The sequence below is a fragment of the Gorilla gorilla genome, chromosome 10 (genome assembly GCF_029281585.2).
Source record: "Gorilla gorilla gorilla isolate KB3781 chromosome 10, NHGRI_mGorGor1-v2.1_pri, whole genome shotgun sequence".
In the NCBI taxonomy this organism is placed as follows: domain Eukaryota; kingdom Metazoa; phylum Chordata; class Mammalia; order Primates; family Hominidae; genus Gorilla; species Gorilla gorilla.
Genome location: NC_073234.2, coordinates 95,920,450 through 95,945,784, shown reverse-complemented (window position 1 = coordinate 95,945,784; position 25,335 = coordinate 95,920,450). Strand labels below are relative to the sequence as shown.

At 35.9% G+C, this 25,335-nt stretch overlaps 1 protein-coding gene across 1 annotated transcript in view; it reads right to left on the bottom strand.

Moving 5' to 3' along the window:
* Positions 1–25,335, bottom strand: part of PTPRQ (protein tyrosine phosphatase receptor type Q) — a 236,930-nt gene that overhangs the window by 76,759 nt on the left and 134,836 nt on the right. Inside the window, exon 27 of the mRNA XM_055358903.1 lies at positions 13,592–13,915. Within this exon, the coding sequence (XP_055214878.1) occupies positions 13,592–13,915 (324 nt within the window). The remainder of the gene's footprint in view (positions 1–13,591; positions 13,916–25,335) is intronic.

The window sequence follows — 25,335 nt, the reverse complement described above, 5'->3', positions numbered from 1 at the left end:
TTGATGAGCTAAGAGATGCTAATGATGAAGACAGAATTGGGTACACAGTTTCTGCAACAACTAAGGTATCAAGGAATCATACACATACCCTGCATAAACAGACATTTTCATTCTTTTTACTGCTAGCTTTATGGTCCTAGGAAAACTGCCTCAAATTGTAGCCTAATTCATTTAGGTAATTATACATAACAGATGAGAGCTATAAGAGGTCTCCTGCCATCAGCATAATTAATTGCTTTGAAAAATATAAATATAAGATGCTTTGTGGGTTTCAATGGCCTCTCTTCTGCCTCTGACTCTATAAAAGGGGATGGGATATGACCTCTGTATAAATGTATTAAGGCTCCTTTATTATTAATGTTTTTTGCAAAATTTGACTTCCAGCTCTGTAAGAACCAGTGTGGAGAGAAACAATTTTCTGATCGGCCACACATTTCAAGTGGTACAAAACAGGAAAATATTTTAGAGTCCGCTTGTCTTTATTATAACCAAACGTTTAGTTGGCCTTGAGAATAAATTTATGCATTCATTGAATGAATAAATATTTATTAAGTACTTACTATGTGCTAGGCACTAAGAGGACAAAAAGCTCATACAGGTGATCAGGTAGCTTTGGATCCATCCATAAAGCTTCTACTGTTTAACCCTTTTCATTTAGCAACAGTTTACTGAACACCTATGGCATGCCAGGCACTTTGGAAGTGCTGGAAATATAGAAGAGAACCAAAGAGACAAAGACCATGGAACTTCCATTTTAATGGAGAGAGACAAATAATATATATTAGAAAAATATAAATAAATGAATATATAATACACAAGTAAATTATATATCATGTTAGGAAGTATTATGTACCATGGTGAAAAATGAGACAAGGTCATGGGCATGAAGATGCTTAGGGTGTTACTATTTTAAATACAGTGGTCAGCACATGCCTCACTAAGCAGCTAACATTTAAACAAATATTTGAAGGAGGTAGGGGAATACTGTTTGGCTGTTTGGAGAAAGAGTGTCCAGGAGGAGAATGGCCAGCGTGAAGACCCTGAGGCAGGATTTCGCCTGGTATGTCCTAAGAATAACAAGGACCACAGTGAAGCTGAAGCCCAGTTGAGTTGGAATAAGAGAATCCGAGAGGAAATGGGGGCCAGAAAATGTAAGGCTGTTAAGACCAGCGTTAATGTCTTCTTTTGTTAGGATGGCTATTGTGAACAAAAAGACAAATGCCATGAAGTAGAAGCGGCTGTGATAGACTGTGATCCTTGGTATTTAACTCATACCAGAAAGATGGGCTAAAATTAATTACATCAAAAAGGAAAGATTATCTCCAACATCTATTTGATTCATGTACCTCTGTAACATATACTACTCGATGCTGTTGGGACTATACTTTTCAACCTAACTCATCCTAGCAAGCAAGCAGAGTGGCACATTATCGTTGCCCAGACATCATGAAAAATGTGTTGAGAATTTTCTGCGGCTAAGAAAGTTGTGAGATTTTTCTGCGGTAGCTTGTATCTGGAAAAATTTCTGTATCTCTGCTCTGTAATGGCTTCTTCGGGTCTCAATTGAGGACAAAGTGCAAAGTTTTCCCAAGGAAAACTTTGGCTTGTGAGTGTGTCTGTATGCCAGCTCAGAAACAAATATAGCGCTTTGCTTTCAACTTCTCTTCTTTCCCAATAAAATGTCAACCCTGCAATCATTCCTTTAATACTAGCAATCAAATCCCTCATCAGGGAGTGTGTGACCCCAAGCAGAGGTAAGAGAAAAATGACATTCAAAGATCATTCATGACAACACATATAATCACCTATACTACTAAATATTTTAATTTCCTTGCACTGATCAATCATTATAAAAAAGCAAGGTATTTAGCCCCTTGCTGAGCTATGCTTTAATGCCATTTCTTGAACTTTTCCCAAAATCGTTTTCCCTTCTTTCTTCCTTTTTTAAAAGAAACAATCACTCTAAACAATGTTTGCATTTTCAATAAAGTTCTTGATAAAATTGCCTGTCTTGTTACACAAGTTTTCTGTGTTGAATCCTTTGCCAAAAATTTCCTTCAGAATGTATTTTGTCAGCTTGTATTCTTGAAGGATTAGAGCTCCTAAATCCAAACTGAAAAATAAAAGTAAACTTATATAACTGAATATACATTAATATATAATATATAACAATATGTGTTTCACCTGTCTGCAGCAATGAAAGGTAACTGTTTGATTAATTCATAGGTAATTTAAGAGAAATATTTAGAACACCAAAATGCTCATCTACTATAAAACAGCACTTAATTATTTTAGTATTGTACAGTATTATACTTAAATACATATAAAATTATTTTAGGTATCTTTCTTATGAAATTTAACAAAATTCCCAAAACATAAAATAAAATATATCTAGCATTTTCTCTTTTACCACAGCATATAGTAAACTATTACTAGTGTCACATAAGGGTGGCTACAAAATTACATTTATGAATGTCAGCTACAAAAATAAAGGGAGCTGATGGTGACAAAAGTATGAGGAGTTGAAAATATGCCAGTTTAAAAGCTTAGTAACTTATAAGCATCTTTGGGAGCTTTGTTTGTCTCCCCATAAACTGTCACATTCTGATTTAGGATTGTTTGTGAAATGAATCTAGTCAGTAATGGGCCAAGATATCACTATACCCTTTCTCTTATAAATCACAGCAATTTACTCAGTAGGAATGATCTATCCTTATTCTCTCATTCCCCATAATCCAATCACTTCCTCTCATAAGCACTTTCCCCCTGGTTTTCACCATAATGCATTTTCTGTAACTAACAACCATCATTTCCTGATTATCATGCTTCTATCCTTGCACAGGAATGTGGGTCTTATGCGGGTCAGGGTCATCTTTCCCATCCATCTGTGTCTTGATGCTAAGTGTGTTAGCTCAAAGGTGAGTCTGGATAGACCATCATTTTGCCTAGTTCATATAAAAATTTGAATGCCCCCATCCATGCCACTTTGTTTAAGAATCAACAAGTTTTATTGTGCCTGATACTATACTTTTAAAATAAGCACATTCAAAGACTTATTTGTAACTTTGCCATCTGCAGATCCCTGTAAGTCTAACTTAATAGTGGAAAATATTCTAGAAAATACTCTATGGTTTTTAGTGTACCTCGTTATGATTACTTTCCTAAAAGAATAAACATAAATGAATATATGGTTTAACAGCAACTTAGAAAACTTCAGCTCTATATACCTGCAATTTAAATTGTCTGCACAATTATTTGAACTTAAGTTCAGTATAAAGTTTATTAAAAGGGCCTATCACTCAGGGTGTTTTAGTTTCAGAATTTGGTGCACTAGGCCACCAGATTTCTAGTGACTGTCATCACTAAGTGAAGGGCTCTGTCCTTTCTCAGCTATACAAATATTAACAACTTCAAGGACTACAAGTCGACTTTAACTCAGCACACCTGGACAAATTAGCACTGACTGTTAGATGTCTCTCAGGACTAGAAGAAATCCAACTCGCTGGTGGATTCCTGTGTCTTAAGCAATTCAGGGCATCAAGGGCCCTGAAGAAGCTCTGCAATTGGATTCATCTTATTTCCACACAGCAAGAGTATCTCAGGACATATTCCTGTCCACTGGTTAAAACACTTTGATAACTGGCTATCCTTTTGTAGTTTGGATGTTTTCCTAGAGCCCAGTGATTTCGCTGACCAAAACGCAACACCACTGTCGGTGTAGGAAATATTTCCTATCATTTTATGAGATGTTAAGGGTGTTTTCTAATTAGATTTCCCAACCGCAAGGTAGTGCTGCAGAGGGTATAGCACAATAGTGTTACAAATACAGCAAGCCTAAGAATTTGTCAGATTAGATTCATGAATACTAAGAATGATTCATGGATGTTCATAGTATTAGACCTCACTGTATGATCATCTTATTTGATGCTTAAATGAGTTATTTTCTGACTAATTTCAGACTGGCTTAAGCTAGAAAAAAAATACAAAATAGAAAGAAAACCTCTCAGTTTCAATACTGGACATGCCAGGTAAGAATGAAAATATTCTAATTACTACTATTACTTTGGAATCAGAGAATACATATTTTCTGAGAATAGCATCATGTTTATAAAACAACTTTCTACAACAGTGGTCCTCAAAATGTGTCTCCAGGCCAGCAGCATCAACATCACTGGGGAAGCCATAGAAAAGCAGTTTCTGAGGCACTACCCCAGACTTACTGAATCAGAAACCGTGAGTGTGGGGCTTAGCAATTAACAGTCCTCCAGGTGGTTGTAATGACTGTAGTTCAAGTTTAAGAATCACGGCTCTATAATGTCAACATGCCATTTGAAAAAATAGTGACACTGCTCTTCAGATTAGATGACCAATGATTACAACTCTTAGAAATAAGAGTGGATTGGAAAAGAGGATTGAATTACTCCTTCTGTGAAGACTAGGGAAGTAGATGTAAAGGAAGTTTGGGAGCTGGTTATCAACATGGAAACATGTATCAAGCCATCAAATATTCCACAGACTGGTCTCCTCCTATCTTTCATTCTATTTTAATTCTGGATAAACTATGAAGAGGGTTCTCCCTACTCACTTCCTCCAATTCCCAAAGTTTTTAGAACAACAGGTCAGCATGTTCCATTAGAGCATAAAATATCACCATTGTCATGCTACCATGAAGCTCTGCATTGGAAAAACCTGGAATAATTCAGGTAAGGCCATCGTCATACTGGAGTCTTAGGGCCAGGATAAATCTTACTATTTTCTTCTCCTGTTCATTTGTATGCAGGCATAATTGGGGTAAAAAATATCTAGGATATCATTAAAGAAAAATGAAAATCAAGGGTATCAGAAACCTCAAAACTATAATTTTGAGGTGCGTGTCAAAATTCTCACTCAATTTGTTTTGGGAGATGATTGGACAGTTGGATAGCTTCTCTATGTCATATCAGTTAGTACCTCTCCATCTCTTGGTACTTTTCTACCACCCCAAGGCTTTGCGCAAGTCCTAGTCAAGATCTAAGAGTGCAGACTCTGTGCTAGAAATAAAGACTTATGAATGAATCAATGTTTTAAGTACTTAGAATAGTACCAGCACATAGCAAACACCCAGTAAGGTAAGTCATTGCTAATATTCTTAACTGTGCAGCCTATGGCTCTCAATTGATTTACTAGGCATGGACAAAAAGTGACCAAGACACCGTACATAGTAATCCCAGGATTTTTCTATAATTTGGAATTTTCATAGTTAAATCAGAATTTTCTCTACTTTCTTGGTAAATGCAGAAGAAATAGGAGCTGAAATTTTGCTGACCTAGGGCCTAATGCTGAGCTAGAACTTAGAACTGAGGTTAAAGACAAAAATTCACAATGTATTACACCTACTTTACACTTCTTGTTGAATGAACAGAAAGAAGATTCTCAGAAGAGTAAAAGTTAATTCAATTCAACGTGAAATTTAGTCTGAGATCTCAGAGAAAATAGGAGAATTCATTTGAAGTTTAAAAAGATAAAATACAGCTAAGCTATTAATGGGGAGAAAATTTCCTCCCCTTTTTGCTTTATGAAAATCAGACTTTCTAAAATATTGATGATTAAAAAAAAACAGTGATAAACTTTACACTTTTCTTTGTTTGATTTTTAGTGATTTTGCTACAACTTTCTACTTGCTAATGTAAATAGGATTTCGAAAACAAGTATTTTTATTTAAATTCTAGAAAATTTGCATCATAATCTAGCATAAGGTCTTTTGACATTAAATATATAGTTGAATACTTTATTAGATACTTTAATGTTATATGCTTTCTATCATTTCCTTTAAATTATGATTTCACCCATATATCTCCTCTTTGTAATCACACTTAGCACTCTAAATTTAAACATTGTTCTTCCCCTTTGTTCTTTCATGGACCATCAACCTATTATAACTCTGTCTCACTATACATACTTATTACCAGCTAATTATCTCAGTTAATCATTTAGATATTTTTAATGCTTCTCCAATCTATTCTGAAATGGGCATTTATTATTTTCCTTCACCATTTGAAATATTTCTAAATGCAATAATTATTTCCTTTCTATATACAATAATTCATATTTCTTATATGCAATACAAATATTTCATATATGCAATAATTTACATTTCTTATGTTAATTAATGAAAAGGAAAATCACAAAATGATCAACAATATAAAATATACTGGTTTTCAAACACCGCATATTCTCTCTCATAGGTGGGAATTGAACAATGGGAACACATGGACACAGGAAGGGGAACATCACACTCTGGGGACTGTTGTGGGGTGGGGGGAGGGGGGAGGGATAGCTTTAGGAGATATACCTAATGCTAAATGACGAGTTAATGGGTGCAGCACACCAGCATGGCACATGTATACATATGTAACTAACCTGCACATTGTGCACATGTACCCTAAAACTTAAAGTATAATAATAATAAAAAATATATACTGGTTTTGTGAAATAAAAGAAGCTGAATATATCAAACATGAAAAGCAACTGGCCAAGAGAATTTTAATTTTGGCAATAACAATGCAAGCATTTGAAAGACAAGCGTTAGACCAAAAAAATTTAAAAAAATCAGCATGAACTATTTTAAAATATGGAGAATTTTGACACCGTAACACTTTAACATTAAAGTCAAATGCCTTTCTTCCATATTCATAACAAATCTTAGATTAAAAGTAGGCACAGGGGACAGAAAGGTACATAAGACATGCTCGGCTGGCTATTTATGCTTTTAAGGAACTCAAAGCCCCACTAAAGAAAGAGAGAGAAATAACTATGATGCAATATGCTCACTTGTTGAGAAACAAATTTTGGGAGGTGGGACTGGAAATAAGGATTTCTGAAAAGTTTCTCAAAAGAGATACTTGAAAACATAGCAAAAACAAAGCTGGTCACCAGAAGAGGAGGAAAGAAAGGACAATAAGAAAGAATAGCAAAGATTCTGGATCATAAAGGAGAAAGAACAGTGCATGTGTGAGAAATATAAGCCAAATCATAAGTGACCTTGTAGAACTTACTAATGGGCATAGTTTTAACAGGCAGGCATGTAGAAAATGATCAAAGATTTTCAGCAGAGGAAATTCATGGTCAGGCAGGTGTATTGAAATGCTGAGTTCAGGTGAATGGTAGAAAATGAGAGTAGAAAGACCATTTAGATCTCTTTTGTAATTATCTAAGAGATAAACATAAAAGTCTGGATTTAGAGACACTTGAAAAGAAAAATAAACAAATACAAGAGATATTTAGAAGGTAAATACAATAGGACTCAGGTTTTGCCTCGTGGGGGATGAGAGTAGGTAAAAAGAACTAAAAATCATTTCCAGATAACTAGTTTGAACAACTAGACGAATAGTGGTGCAGTAAACTGAGACACGGAACACACAGAAAGGAAAAGACTTGCAAGGGAAGGTGGCAATATGGAGTTTGAGATGTCTATGGGAACCTAAGTGGTTATACCAATAACTTCAATATTCGGGCCTAGAGGACAGAAATGTTGTCTTGAATTACCCATTAGGGAGTCCTGTGCAACTAATTTAGAAGACTTTCAACAGCATCTAACTAATTTTGCAGAAGTGCAACCATCATGTCTAGAATAAATGATATTTATTTTCTCTAGTGGCAGCAAGATGGAGCCCATCCTAATACTGCACTGCCGCCAAATGAACTTCTAAATGTCTTGAGTTATAGATTCCTATTTATTTATGGCTAAAATCACTTCTTACCATTATATAATTGCTTCTTTATAAAAAGGATAATTTCTACCTCTGTTACTATAACATTTATCACATAAGTGCATTACACAGTTTAGAAGAAACTAAGGAAAACAACTGAATATTTAGTAACACATTAACAATTTTTAATTTTAAATAATGTTAAAGTGTACTTTGCCCTCTATTTGGTTTTCTTCTTTTTAGATCATAAAGTTGCATTCCTTAGAAATTTCTTTGATGAGGCATGTTTTGTTGAATTTTTTGTTAACCTAACAGATGTTTGGGTAGTTAAAATTCCTCATGAGTATGGTATCCTGTGGTTTTCCCAACCTAAGTGTTACCCCAGGAATTTTCCTTTCTTGCTGTCTTCCAGTCTTGGTGGTCTATAGGAGATGCACATTACGAGAGTCCCATTTCATTCCGTACTAATTTCACACCCACACTCCTTTAAAGTTGCACATTTCCTCAGCATTAAGTATCTATTGTGCCCCACAGAGACATTTAACAGCGTGACTTTACATCACCACCACATATATACACACACCACTCAAACTGCTTTTGACTTTAAGGACAATCAGAAAAATAGATGAGTAAAATAATTTGCATGACTGTAATGTTTCAAGGTAAATATTTCTGCCATTTTTTAAAATTTTTATGCTTATATTTGTATCTATACACTCTCAGCATGCAGTAGAATTATGGCTATTACACGGATTAGTTGAGAACAAAAGCAATTTGGCTTCAATGATCTAGGTGAGAGCATGTGAGAGAAAGAATGGTTAGCTTGAGTTGGTTGAATATTTTTTCCCTCATTTATTCTGTTTTACAGGTGTACATTCAGATTCACAGGGTAATCCAATTTAAATCTCAGCTTGCATTCTGACTTTTCTCCCTGATCTTCAATTTTGATGCTCTTTGTTATGGGCTCAGACAGTTAATGATAACATGTTTTCTGATTATATAATCCATTGTAGAAACTTTTATAATATTTATTATTAAAACTAGGTGGTCTTTTATTTGAGTTACTCAAATTTTAAACAATTTGATTTCAAACTGCCCATTAATCAGTAACTCTTTATAGAGAAGATCCAGGTTTTGACAAAATGTTATATTAGTAAGTGCTTGAGTACAACTTTATGTCATTAGGATAAAATGCAGTTCTCTGAGATAGTTATTTTGTACTATTTTATATTGCTGTTTAGTCTTTTCTCTAATTCAGAGAAAGAGTTATTATTTTATTTTATATCATGAAACAACATACTGCATTTTTATTTTATTTTTGAGATGGAGTCTGGCTTTGTAACCCAGGCTAGAGTGCAGTGGCACAATCTTGGCTCATTGCAAGCTCCACCTCCCGGGTCCAAGCAATTCTCCTCCCTCAGCCTCCCAAGTAGCTGGGATTACAGGTGCGCACCACCATGTTTGGATAATTTTTTTGTATTTTTAGAAGAGACAGGGTTTCACCATGTTGGAAAGGCTGATTTCAAATTCCTGACCTCAAATGATCTGCCCGCATCAGCCTCCCAAAGTTCTGGGATTACAGGCATGAGCCACGACATGACCCATGCCACATTTTTGAGTGAATTATACGTAATACAAAACTTATTAATATTCTTCATCCAAATTATTTTTTGAGTTTGCAACATGGCCATTATATTTTCGTCTTTGGTTTGCAGAAGCAACATCTATGAATGCCTTATTTTTAATATTAAAAGGATTATTGCTCTTCAAGACTTCTGTTACTTAACTGTTCTAATTTCTTTTATTCTTATGTTATTTCACCATATATATTATGTTGCAATAATATATGCAGTTCCCCATATAATCTCAAATTATCTCTTCCTGACTTAATATAATAAATAGAACTTTTATTTTGATGTATAAATTATGAAATTTGGAAATTCAAATGTACAATATTTATCATTAGAAAAATGTCTTCTACTCCATTGCAAGCAAAAATTTCCTCCATTCTTGAAACTAAAAGACGAGTAACCAACTCAGTGTCAAAATTTAAAGAATTATCCTCACCTACATGTGACTACTTAGTTGAAAAGCTATGAGTTTTGAGAATGCAATCATATGTTTGTTATCACAAAGTTGAAAAATATAAATCTTTTCATCTTTCTCTCCTAATCACAGTGGTAGAAAGACCATTTCCCCTGTGTCTCCTGGAAATAAAATATGGCCATAGAACTTAAAAGGGGGTAAGAAGTGGAGGAAATAGGGTGGAAAGAATGATATTCAAGTGGAAAGACTTGAGAATGTAGGATTATTTAGAAATCCAACTTTTCAGTTTCATTTACCAACTTCTGAACTGATCATGTTATATGTTGTTTTATGCTAATTAAACATCTTGTATAATAGTGTCAAGTGTGCTTGCAAGAGACTGTGCATTTAAAAAGTTCACTTCCTGGCTCAGTGTGGTAATTAGAAGCAGGTACTCCCCAAGTGAGATACTCAGAATGGGAACTCTTAGTGGCAGCAGGCACAAAAGCACAGGCATATTTTAACCAAAGGTTACAAATCAGCTGTCCACAAGCCAGATCTAGGCTACTGATGTATTTGGTTCTGATCTCTGGGCATTTACTTATTTCTGTTTTCTAGTTGTATTAGAATAGCTATTTCTTGACAAAATCAGCAGGTTCAAAATAACCGTACCTACTGACTAACCCCAAAGTAAACTGAATTTTTTCTATATTTTTGCTATCTTTGCTATAGTATCATCATCCTTATCATCACCTGCACTGGAAAACAATCTGTTTTGTCCTACCCACTAGAACTTAATCAATCAAATTTCTCTCATTCAGGGAATATTTATAGAATATCTACTGGTACTGGGAACTATTCTAGACAATAAGAAAATATGCGTGGAATGGTAGCTCATGCCTGAAATCTCAGCACTTTGGGAGGCCACGGCAGGAGGATCACTTGAGCCCAAGAGTTTAAGAACAGCTTGGACAATATAGTGAGACCCCATCTCTATCAAAATTTTTTTTTAAATTAACTGGTCACAGTGGGGTGTGCCTGTAGTCTTAGCTACTTGGGAGGCTGAGATGGGAGGATTACTTGAGCCCAGGAGGTCGAGGCTGCAGTAAGCTGTGATCGTGCCCCAGCACCCCAGCCTGGGTGAAAGAATGAGATCCTGTAGCAAAAAAAAAAAAAAAGCAAAAAAAAAAAGCAATGATCAAGGCAGATCCTAAACACAAGCAAATAAAAATGATCGTGTAATTATAAATGTTCATTAAAATAACATGATATTATATAAGATTACTGCATGACTATTTCTAGACTGAGTGGTCAGGGAAATTCATTCTGATCAGGGATCATTTAACTAAAGATCTACATTATAAGAAGCTGCTCATGTGAAGAAGGAGGTGGAAGAACATTCTAGTCAAAAGAAACAGGGAATGCAAAGATGCAAGTTCTAAGAATTTATTTTGTGTAAGCAACAAAAAACGTCTAGTATGAGTGGAAGACAATGGTATGGGGGAAACATGGCTATAAATAATGTTAAAGTTTAAGGTAAAAGCCAGGTCATATAGGGCTTGTTAACCATGTTAAGAAATGTAAAATTTATTCTAAGAGCCATGGGAGTACATTGGATAGTTTTTGTTTGTTTGTTTGTTTTGTTTTGTTTTTGTTTTTTTTTTTGAGACGGAGTCTTGCTCTGTGCCCAGGCTGGAGTGCAGTGGTGCGATTTCGGCTCACTGCAAGCTCCGCCTTCCGGGTTCACGCTATTCTCTGGCCTCATCCTCCCGAGTAGCTGGGACTACAGGCGCCTGCCACCACGCCCGGCTAATTTTTTGTATTTTTTAGTAGAGACAGGGTTTCACCATGTTAGCCAGGATAGTCTCGATCTCCTGACCTCCTGATCCACCCGCCTCAGCCTCTCAAAGTGCAGGGATTACAGGCATGAACCACCGCGCCCAGCCCATTGGATAGTTTTAAGGAAGAAAGTGACATCATCTGCTTTAGGTTGAAAAAGACCAGTCTGGCAGTGTAGGAGGCTAGTTAGGCTAGTGCTGCGGGAGCAGTAATGAAGAGTTGTACTAATGTAATAGTAATGCAAATAGAGGAATTTGTTTAGATGGTGTGGTTGAAATGAATCATGGGCAGGATTGAGGAGGAAAGGAACAGTGCCTGGATTTTCATTTTCTGCAAACAGATAAATAATGATATGAGAAGGTTTGGTATTTGATCATGTTAATATAGAGAAGTATATTCAACACACAAGCCCAGTGATTAGTTGATCAGGCAGATATTCTGATCTGGAGTTCTAGGCAGCATTCAGGACTGGAAATAGTATTTGAGAATAGTCAAGATGTAAGCAGACTTCAAAGCTATAGACCAGAATAAGAGCAATTAAGGTAAAATCTCCTTGGGGTTGTGTGCTGATAAAGAAGAGAAAAGGGCCAAGTACAGCTCTCTCATCTCTCCAATGCTTACAGTTAAAAAACAATTATTTGCTGAGAATAATTCAGCAAAGAGGACTGAGACGGAGCTACCAGGAAGGTAGGAGAAAAAACAGAAGGGTAGATCTTACAGAAACCAAGTGTCAAAGTGCCAAAAAGAGAAAAGGTTGGACAATTGTGTCAAAGTCTGAGTTGTCAGGATTCTACCTCAAATGTCAAATTATATTAACAAACATTTATTCAACATTTACTATTACAGACATTATGCCAGATACTCTGGAAATTGTAACAGGAGACACAGTTGGTGGCCTAGAAAATAAAGCCCTCTAGATCAAAGTGTATTTCACTATCTATAAGTACTAAGATGGTATTTGTCACTGAAAATCTATGTGTGTGTGTGTAGGTATATTACTATACTAATAAGTATCAAAAATGTTTAAGAATATGTAATTTGGATTTGAAAGGAATCCCCTTTAAAGAGTCTCAGTCAAGATAGGAAGATGATAACATAAGGCCTATATCTGAAGGATTTATATGGGATGGGTGGCCTGGCAAACATGAAATTTGCTCTGGAGGGCTGGGGCAGAAATGGCATTTCAGAGAATGCAGTCATTTCCCAGAGCTCTGGCTTGCCGGACTTGATTTGCAACTTATTTATGTTGCACAGTAACCATCACAATTCTATGTAAACAGAGTTCAGGATAAGGAATATACATTTTTTACTTAATTATGGTTAATGATATTCTCCAAGCAAGCAAGGCAACCAGTTAGCTATAAACGTAAAACCTAAGTTGCAAGAGCAGTCTTAACCTATACATTTAGTGGTTTGTATGGAAAAGCACTTAAAGTCCTGAAAGATGTATAGATGGCAAAACAATTTCGAGTATTTGTGTTTCTTCTTTGTATTTTCTTCTTCCCATCTCAAGCTGGGAGTTGAATGCTTGATATTTCTTTGCCTCAGAATTTTGTGCAGTTGAAAAACACAAGCTAAAAAATGACTTGCAGACAGATCAATCAGGGTTATTGTGGTCACACGTGTGTGTGTGTAAGTTTGAAGTCACTGAAAAGGTTGTAAAGTTGGGCTTAAAAGCAACAGAACCTCTAAATATGAAGGAAAAATGTGGGCCTGGGTCAAGGGCATTAGATAATAATCAGTATGGTTTAATGGTAGTGCATCAGAGTAGCTTCCCACAATGCACTGTTGCAATATGAGACTCTAGGACCTTGGCACAACTTTGGGAGTTTGAGAAAAGCCCTAATAATGACTAACATTGAATTTCTCATTGGGTTTCAACTAAATTAAAACTAAACATGTTGTTATATATGGTAGTGTCCTCAGTTATTTCTATGTTCAGTGATTTTACACACAATTAGATTAAGTATAAAGCATACTATACAGACAGATACAGAATATAACAGAAATCAGTATGTACATGTCAGGACAATACTCACGGCCAGGCAGAGTTTGTGTAGAAATCCAGTTTGAAGCATTGCCATAGCCAGCATTGGTGCTGGCAGCCACTTGGAATCTATACCATCTAAATTTCTTTAATCCATATACTGTCTCTTCAGTTAAGTGAGCTTCATAGAGGTATTGAATTTTTTGATATTCAACACATTCTTCGGATTCCCATTCTTTGCATTTTTGAGCACGAAGTTGAGTGGTAATTTTGTAATTTTGAAAGTAGCCAAGGATACTGTCAGGTCTTATCCATGTCAATGTTGCACTAGTTGACTGAACATCAGAAAAAGCAATATTTGTGGGAACACTGGGAACTAAAAATTAAAGGGAAAAATTAAAAGCAGTTACAATCACCAAACACTTCATAAAGAGAAGAAATAATAGAATTCTATTATGGAGCAGCTAGTAGAGATCTGTCAAATTACTATAGCTCTTAGATTAATTATCCCCACACTTAATGAGAAGAACCTTAGAGTGATGCTTCTGGGACCACCATTTTAAAAGGGTAGAGGACAAAATAATTGTAATTTATTAATTCTTGATTTTGCTTCCAAATTCAATCATAAGTGGCTTATATAAACAAACTTTGGCTTCAAATAGAACTATTTCACTGTTACAAAGGAAAACTGTATGCTCATATCATCCTAAGTACTTCCCTAGGTATGGTTTGAGTTTGTAATATTCAGTTCCAAGGGAAGATACTTGTGTATTTAAATGTCTAAATAAACACAAACACATCTTATATCTAGTAAATGTTGATTATAAAACAATTTTAAATAAACAATATTACTGACAGTTTTAATGTATATAATTCATCTATTTTTTTATTTTATCTCATGTATATTTAGAATTAACATGTAGTCCTGCTTGGAGTCATTTATTTGCTTCCACACTAACTACAGGTTTGCCAAATGCATACCATGTGTCAGGCTCTGAGCCTGGTGTTAGGGATTCAGGATGCAATAAAGCTCATGTCCTGTTTTCAAGAGACAGTTTATTGGGCAAGTAATATACGCATGTTATGGTTAGAAATAAGAAAGAGCAATCAATTAAGTGATATTGGAACTCTTCTTAACCATGCCTTTCTTTGTATATCTTCAACGGCCTTTGTTAAGAAGATGGAGATAAAGAGAATCAAAATGATGACATGTGAAAATTACATAATGCGAACTGTATGTTAATATTCACATTTTAAAATAAGAAAATTAATAAATATTTAGAAAGCTCATTGATCTCTAAAGATGTATTAATTCAACATTCAATAAATATCTAAGAGCATCTAATATGTACAGGTAGGATTGTAGGTGCTGAAAATACAATGAACAAAACAGACAAAAATTCCTGCCCCTGCAAAATTTACATTCAGGGGAGCTATAAACAATAAAAGTATCAATAAGTATTGTACATAGTCACCTTTTGTATCCACAGGGTACTGGCTCCCAGACCTTCCACGGAGAACAAAATCAGAAGACGTTCAAATTCCTTACATAAAATGGTGTAGTATCTGCATATAAACTACACACATCTTCTCATATAATTCAAATAATCTCTAGGTTATTTACAATACCTAACACAATGTAAATGCTCTATAAATAGCTGTTGTACTGTTTAGAGATTAATGCCAAGAAATAAAAGTCTGGGCACGTGGGGTACAGACACATTTTGGTTTTGTATATTTTCCATCTGTAGTTGATTGAATCCACGGATGCAGAACACATGGATTTGGAGGGCCAACTGTAGTGTTTTGGATGATGATCAGAGTTGCGGAGAAAAAGAAGAATGAGAAGAAGGAGAGTTTCAGGGATATTGAAAATTTAAATTAGGTAATCAGAGAAGGGATTAGAAGATACGAAATTCCACATGTAGGTAGGGGACCTAGCCATGTCAATATTTCAGAAAGAGAAATTTGAAGCAGAGGAAACTGTATAGTTGGAGGCATGCCTGGTATATTTGGAGAATAACAAGAAGGCCTGAGTGACTGGTACAAGCTACCAGTGCATGACACGAGAGGACATTGTCACGGCTTTCATTTGAGCAGAGAAGTGGCAGGCTCTCTCTTTCACAGAATCACTCTAGCTACTGTGTTGAGAACAGACTAAAGGGTAACAAGGCTGGAAACGAGGAGAGTAATTAGCAGGCAACTGCAATGTCAACACAAGAGATCACAGTGGCCTGGTCCAAGGTGGTAGTGGCAGAAGTGAAGAGAAACATTCAACTCCTGAATATAATGTGAAGGAGAGCTGGCAGGGTTTGCTGATGTGTGGTATGTGAAATATCAGAGAAAGAGAGGAATAAAAAATGCCCTAAGGTTTTTGGATTGAGCAAATAAAAAGATGAAGTCACTATTAATCAAGATGTGGGTGACCGTAAGAGGGGTAAGCTTTGGGGAGGAAGATTAACAATTTCTTTTGAGTAGGTTAACTTTGAAATTCCTCTCAGACACCCAGAAGGAGAAATCAAATACTAGATAGAAGCTTGAGTCTGGATTCTGTAGAGAGAGGTCTGGACTTCAGTTAAAATTTTGGATTTCATCTTAAATTTTTATCGAATTATTTACAGATCTATTGCTTATTTACTATATATATATATATATATATATATATATATATATATACTTTTTTTTTTTTTTACCAAAACTGGCACACTATTTACAACACATTCTGTTTTATCTTTACCTATCATGAAGAAAAGCAATTAGAGAAAACACTATCTTTAGGGAAAAAAATGTAAATTTATAGAGGAAGAAGTTTTAGAATTGGCTAAAAAGTAGAATTTTCATAATTTTTTCAAATCCCTCAGTCACTAAATTTGAACTCAGATCATCTGAACATAAGATACATTTTCAAAATATTCTAATATAAATCAGATGTGTTTGATTGACGTGGGTGTTCAGAAAATGTTTTTAGAGAAGAGATGGCACATGAGATGGAATTTCACTGATTGTAAAAGTGGAGATCATGGAAGAGAGGGTGATGTGAGCTAAGACAAGTTTAATTGCAGCTTGTAATTCATGTCGGCAATAACAAACAGCAAGACTGCACAATAGCTTGGGGACTTACTGTGTCAGAGGAAACTATAGATAGCTTGTCAGGCAATTGAAAGCTATAAAAAATGTCACAGTATGTCCAGAGGTACATTTTATCAAGTACAGTCTGGTAATTGCAAAACAGGAAAAGGGAGAAATTCAGAGACTACTTGATTTGTCCAAGAAAGAAGAAATTAGGTGATAACAACAGTACAGAAGTCAGTTTTTAAGATATATTTTGGCGACTGAATCCATAAGAACAGGCAAATAAATGAGAAAAATCACGTAATCTCAGAATTTGAAATTGAGAGATCATCTTGGTCATCTTGTCTCTTTGTCTGACCTTTGTGCCTGCAGATATCCCTCGAGATTCCCGGTCCCTGTACACACAGATTCTTCCACTTACTCAACCAAACACTGATCTAGGTACAGATGGAAAGCTATGTTGCTGCTGTAACTAAGAATCTTAATCAGTTTATTTTAAAATAGAGAGCTATACAGTGGACCTGACCTTATAACCTGAGCCTTCTAAAAGGAGAATAGTATTTTTGGCCGTTTTCAGAAAAGGAAGTCAAAGCTTTAAAGAGATGGATTCAACGTACAAAAATTTATCTATTGTTGGCTTTCAAGAAGGAGGGAGCCGCATGATAAGGAACACAGAACATCTCTGGGAGCTGAGAGAAGCCCTTAGCTAAAAGCCAGCCAGGGAAGGGGCTCTCAATCCTATGACTGCAAGGAACTAAATTCTACCACAACCACGTGAACCTGAAAGAGGACCCTGAGTTACACAAGAAAATGTTGACTGACAATTTGACTTCAGCTTGTGAGAATAAGTAGAAAACCTAGGCACAACATGCCTGGACTTCTGACCTACAGAACTATGAGCTAATAAATGGGTATTGTTTTAAGCCACTAAGTTTGTGATAATTTGTTACACAGCAATAGAAGACCAATACAAACCTCCCCCTACAAAATGAGCAATCACTACTTACCCAGCCTCTGCTTACATACATAGAGCAAGGGGAAACTCAACATCTCAAGGGTAGTTTATTTTAAAATTTATTTTCAGATAGCTCTATTAGTTTGTACAGCCTGCATTATTTTGAACTGATATTTACTTTCCTATAAATCTCAGCTCTGCACTGAAAACCCACTCCAAAGAGGCCTAATCTACTTTCACCTCCACATCACCCCAACATTATATATAAAAGATTCAAAAAGATTTTGCTTCCGCATCCATCTCAATAAAAATATTGAAAAAATCACTCAAAAATAGATGTTTATTTGTAGGTTATAAACACATAAAATGTCAATGTACATAACAGATTTTCTCTCTCAGAGTCTAGACTTCTGAATGAAACAAAATGGTGATTCAATAAATGTTTTCTGAATGTGTGAGCAAATGAATCGAGGGTATAACAGGGGACTTTATTTGGCTTTCCTGATGAAGGATAATTTAATTAGAGACCTGAAGGATAAGAAGAAGCTTCACAGATAAAAAATATCAGGATGTGTGAAGGTGTTAAGACCCTGAAGAAGAAGAGTGTCACACATTGAAAACACTTAATGAAGGCTGCTGGGTCCACAAGGAGATGAATGGGAAGGGACGAAGTAGGCAATGTAAGTGGAATCACATTACACTGAGTCCTTAAACCAAATATATGACTTTTAGCTTTATCTGAAGCACAGTGAGATACTTGAAAAGTTTTTTTTTTGTTTTTTGTTTTTTTGTTTTTGTTTTGTTTTGTTTTGTTTTGACAAGGTCTCACTCTGTTGCACAGGCTGGAGTGCAGCCTTCCCTTTCTTTTCATCTAACCTGATATCTGACTCTCTTCTTCCTCCCAGTCCTTTCTCTCACTTCCAAAGAATATATCTAGAGTGACTGTCTTAGTTTGGCTGCTGTAGCAAGTTACTATAGACTGAGTGATTTACAAACAACAGAAATTTATTTCTCATCGTTCTGGAACTGAAAGTCAGATGAGGGTGCCAGCATGGCAGGTTTCTGGTGAGAACCGGCCTCCTGGTTCCAGACTGCTGGCTTCTTATTGTGTCCTTGTATAGCAGAAAGAGGGCAAAAGAGCTCTCTGCAGTCTTTTTAAAAGGGCACTAATCCCATTCATGAGGGTTCTACCCTAATGACTTAATTACCTCTGACAGGCCTCACCTTCTAATAGCATCACACAGGGAGTTAGGACCGCAACATATGATTCTAGGGGGGATATAAACATTCACTCCATTGCAGCAAATTATTTGTTATACAGACAGGTCACTTTTGAGAGTAAAAGGCAATGTCTATTGGATGAAATGCCAGCACAGCAAGCATAAATCCAGACTGCCCTGGAAACTGGGATTTAGAGTCACTATATATATGCTTTGGATATGTTTTGCCTTTTTCTTCAGTGTTTGGAGTTGTATGGAGTAAGCACATTGAAATGGATATATCGAATTTGATTTTACCAGCCTCTATGAAATGATATTAAGCTGTGTCCAATATTTGCAGTAAACAAGCTGTAATGTACAAGCCTATGCTTTCATATTCCACACATATGTGTGAGTAAATCTGTAGGATAATCGTTGCTAGGTAAAACATATGCATATTTGTAGCATTGGTAGACATTGCTAAATCACACTCCAGAAAGGTTTTACCAATACCTACTTCTGTCAACATGCATGAGAATGCCTGTTCCCCAAACACTTGCCAACAGAGTATGCAATAAAAGTTTCAGAGGGGAAAAATTCTGTTTCAGTGTGAAGCTTATTGCACTTCTCTCTCTTTAATTTCCTTTTTCATAAACTATCATTTGTATTTTTTCTACTTTTTTTTCTATTGGGTGTATGGCTTTGCTATTTATTTATTTAAGCCTTTAATATAACCTTTTTGTGATCCTTGATGAAGATATATTTTCCAAATCTGTTATTTGTCTTTTTATTTTGCTGATGATCATTTTTATTATGTGGAAATTTTTACTTTTTTTTCTTGAGACAGAGTCTTACTCTGTTGCTGAGGCTGGAATGCAGTGGCACAATCATGGCTCATTGCAGCCTCAGCCTTCCAGGCTCATATGACCCTCCCAACCCAGTCTCTCGGGTAGCTGGAATCACAGGCGTGTGCCATCACACCCAACTAATTTCGTACTTTTTGTAGAGATGGAGTTTCGCCATGTTACCCAGGCTGGTCTTGAACTCCTGGGCTCAACTGATCCGCCCACCTCTGCCTCCCAAAATGCTGGGATCACAAGCATGCGCCATGGCACCTGGCCTTGAAAATTTTTATATTGACTTTTGTTTTCATTAAAATCTTACACTCTACTCTTTCCTCATGAGAATCAGTGTACAAATGCTTTCCTTCTTTTATTTATTCTTTTTTAGATCTACTACCAGTTACCTTTCCCATGTTTCAATTTTCTCTCCCTAGAGTTTGCTAAACCACTGGAAATGAGAGGGAAATATTCACTAGCTAATGAACTAGAGAAGGCAGAAGAGGCTGCCCTTTGCTAATCCCATCTGGAGGGATGACTAGATGCCCATGCCTCTATGATCAACTATTTTTTCCTCCAATGTTCAGATTTTAGGATAGCTGGTGTTTGTTACTAGCAAATTTTGCTACATAGTAAAAATTTTCAGCAAATCAATATTCTTTCACAGACTCTAGTATTCTCCAATTAAGCTTTCAGAGAAGGAAAGGTCTTAAAAAGAAAAACCACTAAATCCAGGCAAGAGTTATTTGTAACCTGGCTATAGGAAACATGACAATTTTAGCCTCCTATTATGTGACAGGCACAGTGATGGGGCGCTGGAACATACTGGCACTCATAAGTGTTTGTTGACTGTGGAAATAAATGATGGTTCATTGAAACAGCCTTTTGTTTTCATGTGGTACAAAATCTAGTCCACATTTTCACTCAAATGTATTTAGAAAGATAAACCAAAAATGAATCTGATCTGAGGTGAAATATACGGTATAACTTGTAGACAGTTTTTTAAACAAGGCTACCTCAGAAGTATTCTTAAGTGACCAGCGGTAACCCTCATTTATATCCAGTATCTTCTCTTTGATGAACTGTGTGCTGAACTAGACTATTTCAAGGCAACTGCCCTATTGAATTACAGATACAAAAAGGATTACACTCATTTCAGCATGGAGAATCAGATTTCCATTCTTTAAGAATGACTAAAAACCTCAAACTTTTTCTATCCACAGATGGTACTAATTTGAACACATCATTCCATGCTTCCTGGAGTAATCACACAGCTTGCTTAGATTTTCTAAACATGACTGAACTGTGATGAAGCGATCAACACTAACTGCCAAGGTATTCACTAAATTACATTTTTATTCATAAATTATTCTTATCACTAAAATACTTTCATCATGGTTGAAATTAGGGTCTGTAGATCTAAATAAGCAAGATTTGTTATAGGTTTAAATGCATGAGAGTTTTTAGTGACTAGTAAATTCTACTTAGAAGATGAATACGTGTATAAAATGTAATTATTCTATAAACTTCTGAATATCAATTATTAGAAATTGCCAAACTCTCCTGATAGGATTGTGAAGGTAGTTTTGTATTGACTTCTCATTGACCTGGATAAGTACACTAACTTGGATGACCAAGTTTAAATTCTTTATTTATTAGTATATATTTTTATTTTTCAGGAACAGATGTACTCTCTTTTAAGCAAAACAGATGTCTGAAAAGTTATATTTGTGAATTATATTTATAAAACATACAAAATTATCAACCCAATCTTCCCAAGTTTATTAAGAATATTTTTGTCTCTAGAAATTTTAAATAATCTACTATCCTTTTAGAAACACAACATACAGATAGATAATTTAAACATACACAAAGTAAAATTTGCTAACACTAATATAGTATGGATCAATACAAAAATGGAAATACCTTCAAAGTTATGTTCAAAGCATATTTCAGCATACCAGCTACAAATTTTGCACTAGTTTGAATTTAATCAATAGCATTTATTGAACATTCACATTGAATGATGTCGGCAGGATACAAGTCAATGTATAAGAACCTTTCCATACATAGATGAAAAATATTTTAGTTAATAGAAATAACTACAAAGAGGTAAATGCAACAGGACAGAGAAGAAGATCTGGGAGCTCTAATTTGAAGGAACAACTGACGATTAGTAAAGATGTGAAAGAAAAAGGATTCAGTGGGTTGAGTATGGGGAGAGATACATAAGTGGCAACAAAATGTTTGTCAAGGGCTGGGAAGAATCTTAGGCTGAAGGAAAATAGTCTAAGGCAGTCATAAGAAAAAAGTGTGGGGGATTATCAGGTTTGGTGTTATTGAAAGGCAGTGAAAGTTTGAAAGCAGTTTAGGTGACTACAGTAGGTGACAGAGAAACAACGGACAGAGATTAATTAGTGACATATAAACTTAAAAGTCTGAGCCTTCATATCACTTGTTATTAGGAATAGGCAAGTTTGATAAAAACTTGCTCGATATTTTACATATAAAGCACAACATAGATTACAATGATCTGGTAGGTTAAGAATAATTAGGAATAGAGCTAAAGAAAAATGTAAAGAAATATTGACAGGATGTGATGGTATATTGAGCACAGAGAAAATAGGGGTAAAACAAATGGAATGAACCCAGGAATTAGATTAACTGACAAAATACACACTGTAGACTTCCTAGAAGTAAATTATAAATTTGGCTCTTTATAACAAATAAATAAAATAAATGGAAAAGCAAGATAGTAAATCTTTGTTATCACAAATAAAGATAAATTAAATGAACAAAAATACAATAATCTCTGATACTGAAACCAAAGATACATTTCTTCCGAAAAAACCCATAAAGAGGGTACCATAATTTAATAAGCAATGTCCTCGACAACATCCATACACAGTAAATACTAAGTATGTTTAATTTTTCCCATTCTTGGCCGGGTGCGGTGGCTCAGGCCTGTAATCCCAGCACTTTGGGAGGCCAAGGCGGGCGGATCACGAGGTCACGAGATCGAGACCATCCTGGCTAACACGGTGAAACCTCGTCCCTACTAAAAATACAACAAAAAATTAGCCGGGCGTAGTGGCAGGCGCCTGCAGCCCCAGCTACTCAGGAGGCTGAGGCAGGAGAACGGCATGAACCCGGGAGGCGGAGCTTGCAGTGAGCCGAGATCGCGCCACTGCACTCCAGCCTGGGCGACAGAGTGAGACTCCATCTCATTAAAAATAAATAAATAAATAAAAATAAAAATTTTTTCCCATTCTGATTTTTTGGGATGGGAAAAAAAATTTATTTTAAAAACCAAACACCCCATGTTCTCACTCATAGGTGGGAACTGAACAATGAGAACACATGGACACAGGAAGCGGAACGTCACACACTGGGGCCTGTTGTGGGGTGGGGGGAGGGGGGAGGGATAGCATTAGGAGATATACCTAATGCTAAATGACAAGTTAATGGGTGCAGCACACCAACATGGCACATGTATACATATGTAACAAACCTGCACGTTGTGCACATGTACCCTAAAACTTAAAGTATAATAAAAAATAAAAATTAAAAAAATCCAAAAAAAAAAATTTCCCATTCTTACAATGTCACTCTGAGTACGTAGGTGGAATAATTCTCAAATATGTTTTATTAAAACTATGTCTTCAGAGATTGCAAGTATACCGTTCATGTGCAACTCTCTCTGGTAGCCTGGCTTAATCCAGAGAAATTTTGGAGTATTTATCAAGTTATGAAACACAAACAGGATTTTGAGTGCTACTACAAAGCTGAGAATATGGACTGACCCATTCATACTAATGTGCCAAATTAGTCTTATAAATGTATTCAATGTGCATGAAATAGGAGTAAGATATTTTAAAATTGTTTTGTATCTGTTCCCATGCACGTATAGTTGGACAATTGGGGCCCCAAATATAAACCATGGCTATAATTTTAGTCTTAAAACTACGTACTGTGAAACACTTACCTTTAAAAAATTTCTCAGTAAAACTTCCGAAGAAAAAGTCATTTTTTAGAGACCGTTACAAGGAAAACTAGTTATACATATAGTTATACATATTCTGTTTGGAGGCCAATATGGTTTTGCTGCGTCCCCACCCAAATCTCATCTTGAATTGTAGTTCCCATAATCCCCATGTGTCATGGGAGGGACCAGGAAGAGATAATTGAATCATGGGTGTGGTTTCCCCCATCCTGTTCTCATGATAGTGAGTTAGGTCTCACAAGATCTGATAGTTTTATAAGGGGTTCCCCCTTCAATGGGCACTCATACTTTTCCTTGCTGCTGCCATGTGAAGAAGGAGGTGTTTGGTTCCCTTTTTGCCATGACTGTAAGTTTCCTGAGGCCTCCCCAGCCATGCTGAACTGTGAGTCAATTCAACTTCTTTCCATTATAAATTGCCCAGTCTTAGCTATTTCTTCATAGCAGTGTGAGAACAGACTAATACAAGGCAAAATGAGCTGGCTTGATTAATAAATTCATTAGTTTTGACAGCTGCATGCAGTAAGTCATCTCATGAGAATATTTATCAAAAATGACAACTTTGATTTTACATAGTTTATCTGAAACAGTTCTTAGAAGACTAATTAGAAGGCCAACTTAATTATCTATTGAGACCACTCCTATAACACCTGGAGACTAAATTGAACCATTGAGAGTGACGAAGAAATTAGAAAGACATACTGGCTTGTGGAGATTTACCCAAGAATGAGTATGAGGAAATAAAATGTTAGCTTCATATCTTGTTAGCAGGATAAACAGAGTTATCACAGGAGAGGTTTGTGTTAGCATAATGGGTCAGGTAAAGGAATTTGGGAGAATATCTGTATCTATAAGTAATTGAAATCATGAGAGTAAATGAACACTTGAAAGGAGTACTCATATTATCAAAACACCAGAGATGAAGAATTGAGTCTATATCAATAGTTAATGTACAGTGAAGTAGAATAGGAAAAAAAAAAAAGGTCAGAAGAAACAGATAAGCATATAATGCCTGGCACACATTGATATTTAATAAGAACTTGCTTAGCAAAAATGTGAATCAGTGAACAAACCAACAGATGGATAGATGAATGGATGGATGGACAGATTTCAAAAACACAAGTTCCACCAAATGTTGAATATAATTGAATGTTATTTAAAATATCTTTTTTTTTTTTTCTTCTAAAAACTGGCTGGCCAGGCATGGGGGCTCACGCCTATAATCCCAACACTTTGGGAGGCAGGGCAGGAAGATCACCTGAGGTCAGGAATTTGTGACTAGCCTAGCCAACATGGTGAAACCCCATCTTTACTAAAAATATAAAAATTAGCTGGGTGTGGTGGCACGTGCCTGTAGTCCCAGCTACTCAGGAGGCTGAGGCAGGAGAATCTCTTGAACCCAGTAGGTGGAGGTTGCAGTGAGCCGAGATTGTGCCACTGCACTCCCCAGCCTAGGCAACAGAGCAAGACTCCGTCTCAAAAAGAAAAAAAAACCTGTGGCTGTAAAGAAAAACTTTATTGATTAAAATATACACAAGGAGTTCTGACGGTAAGCTTTGGGAAAATATCAGTAAGAAAGAATAAAGAATTGGGATTGTTCAGGAGCCCATATGAGAAAGCGAGAGAGAAGGAAGAGATGGAAGGAGAAACAATGAGAACAAAGGCTCAAAGAATGGTGTGAGGTTGGGGACATGGGCTTCAGTGATATAAAGCAACCAACAGAAAACTCTC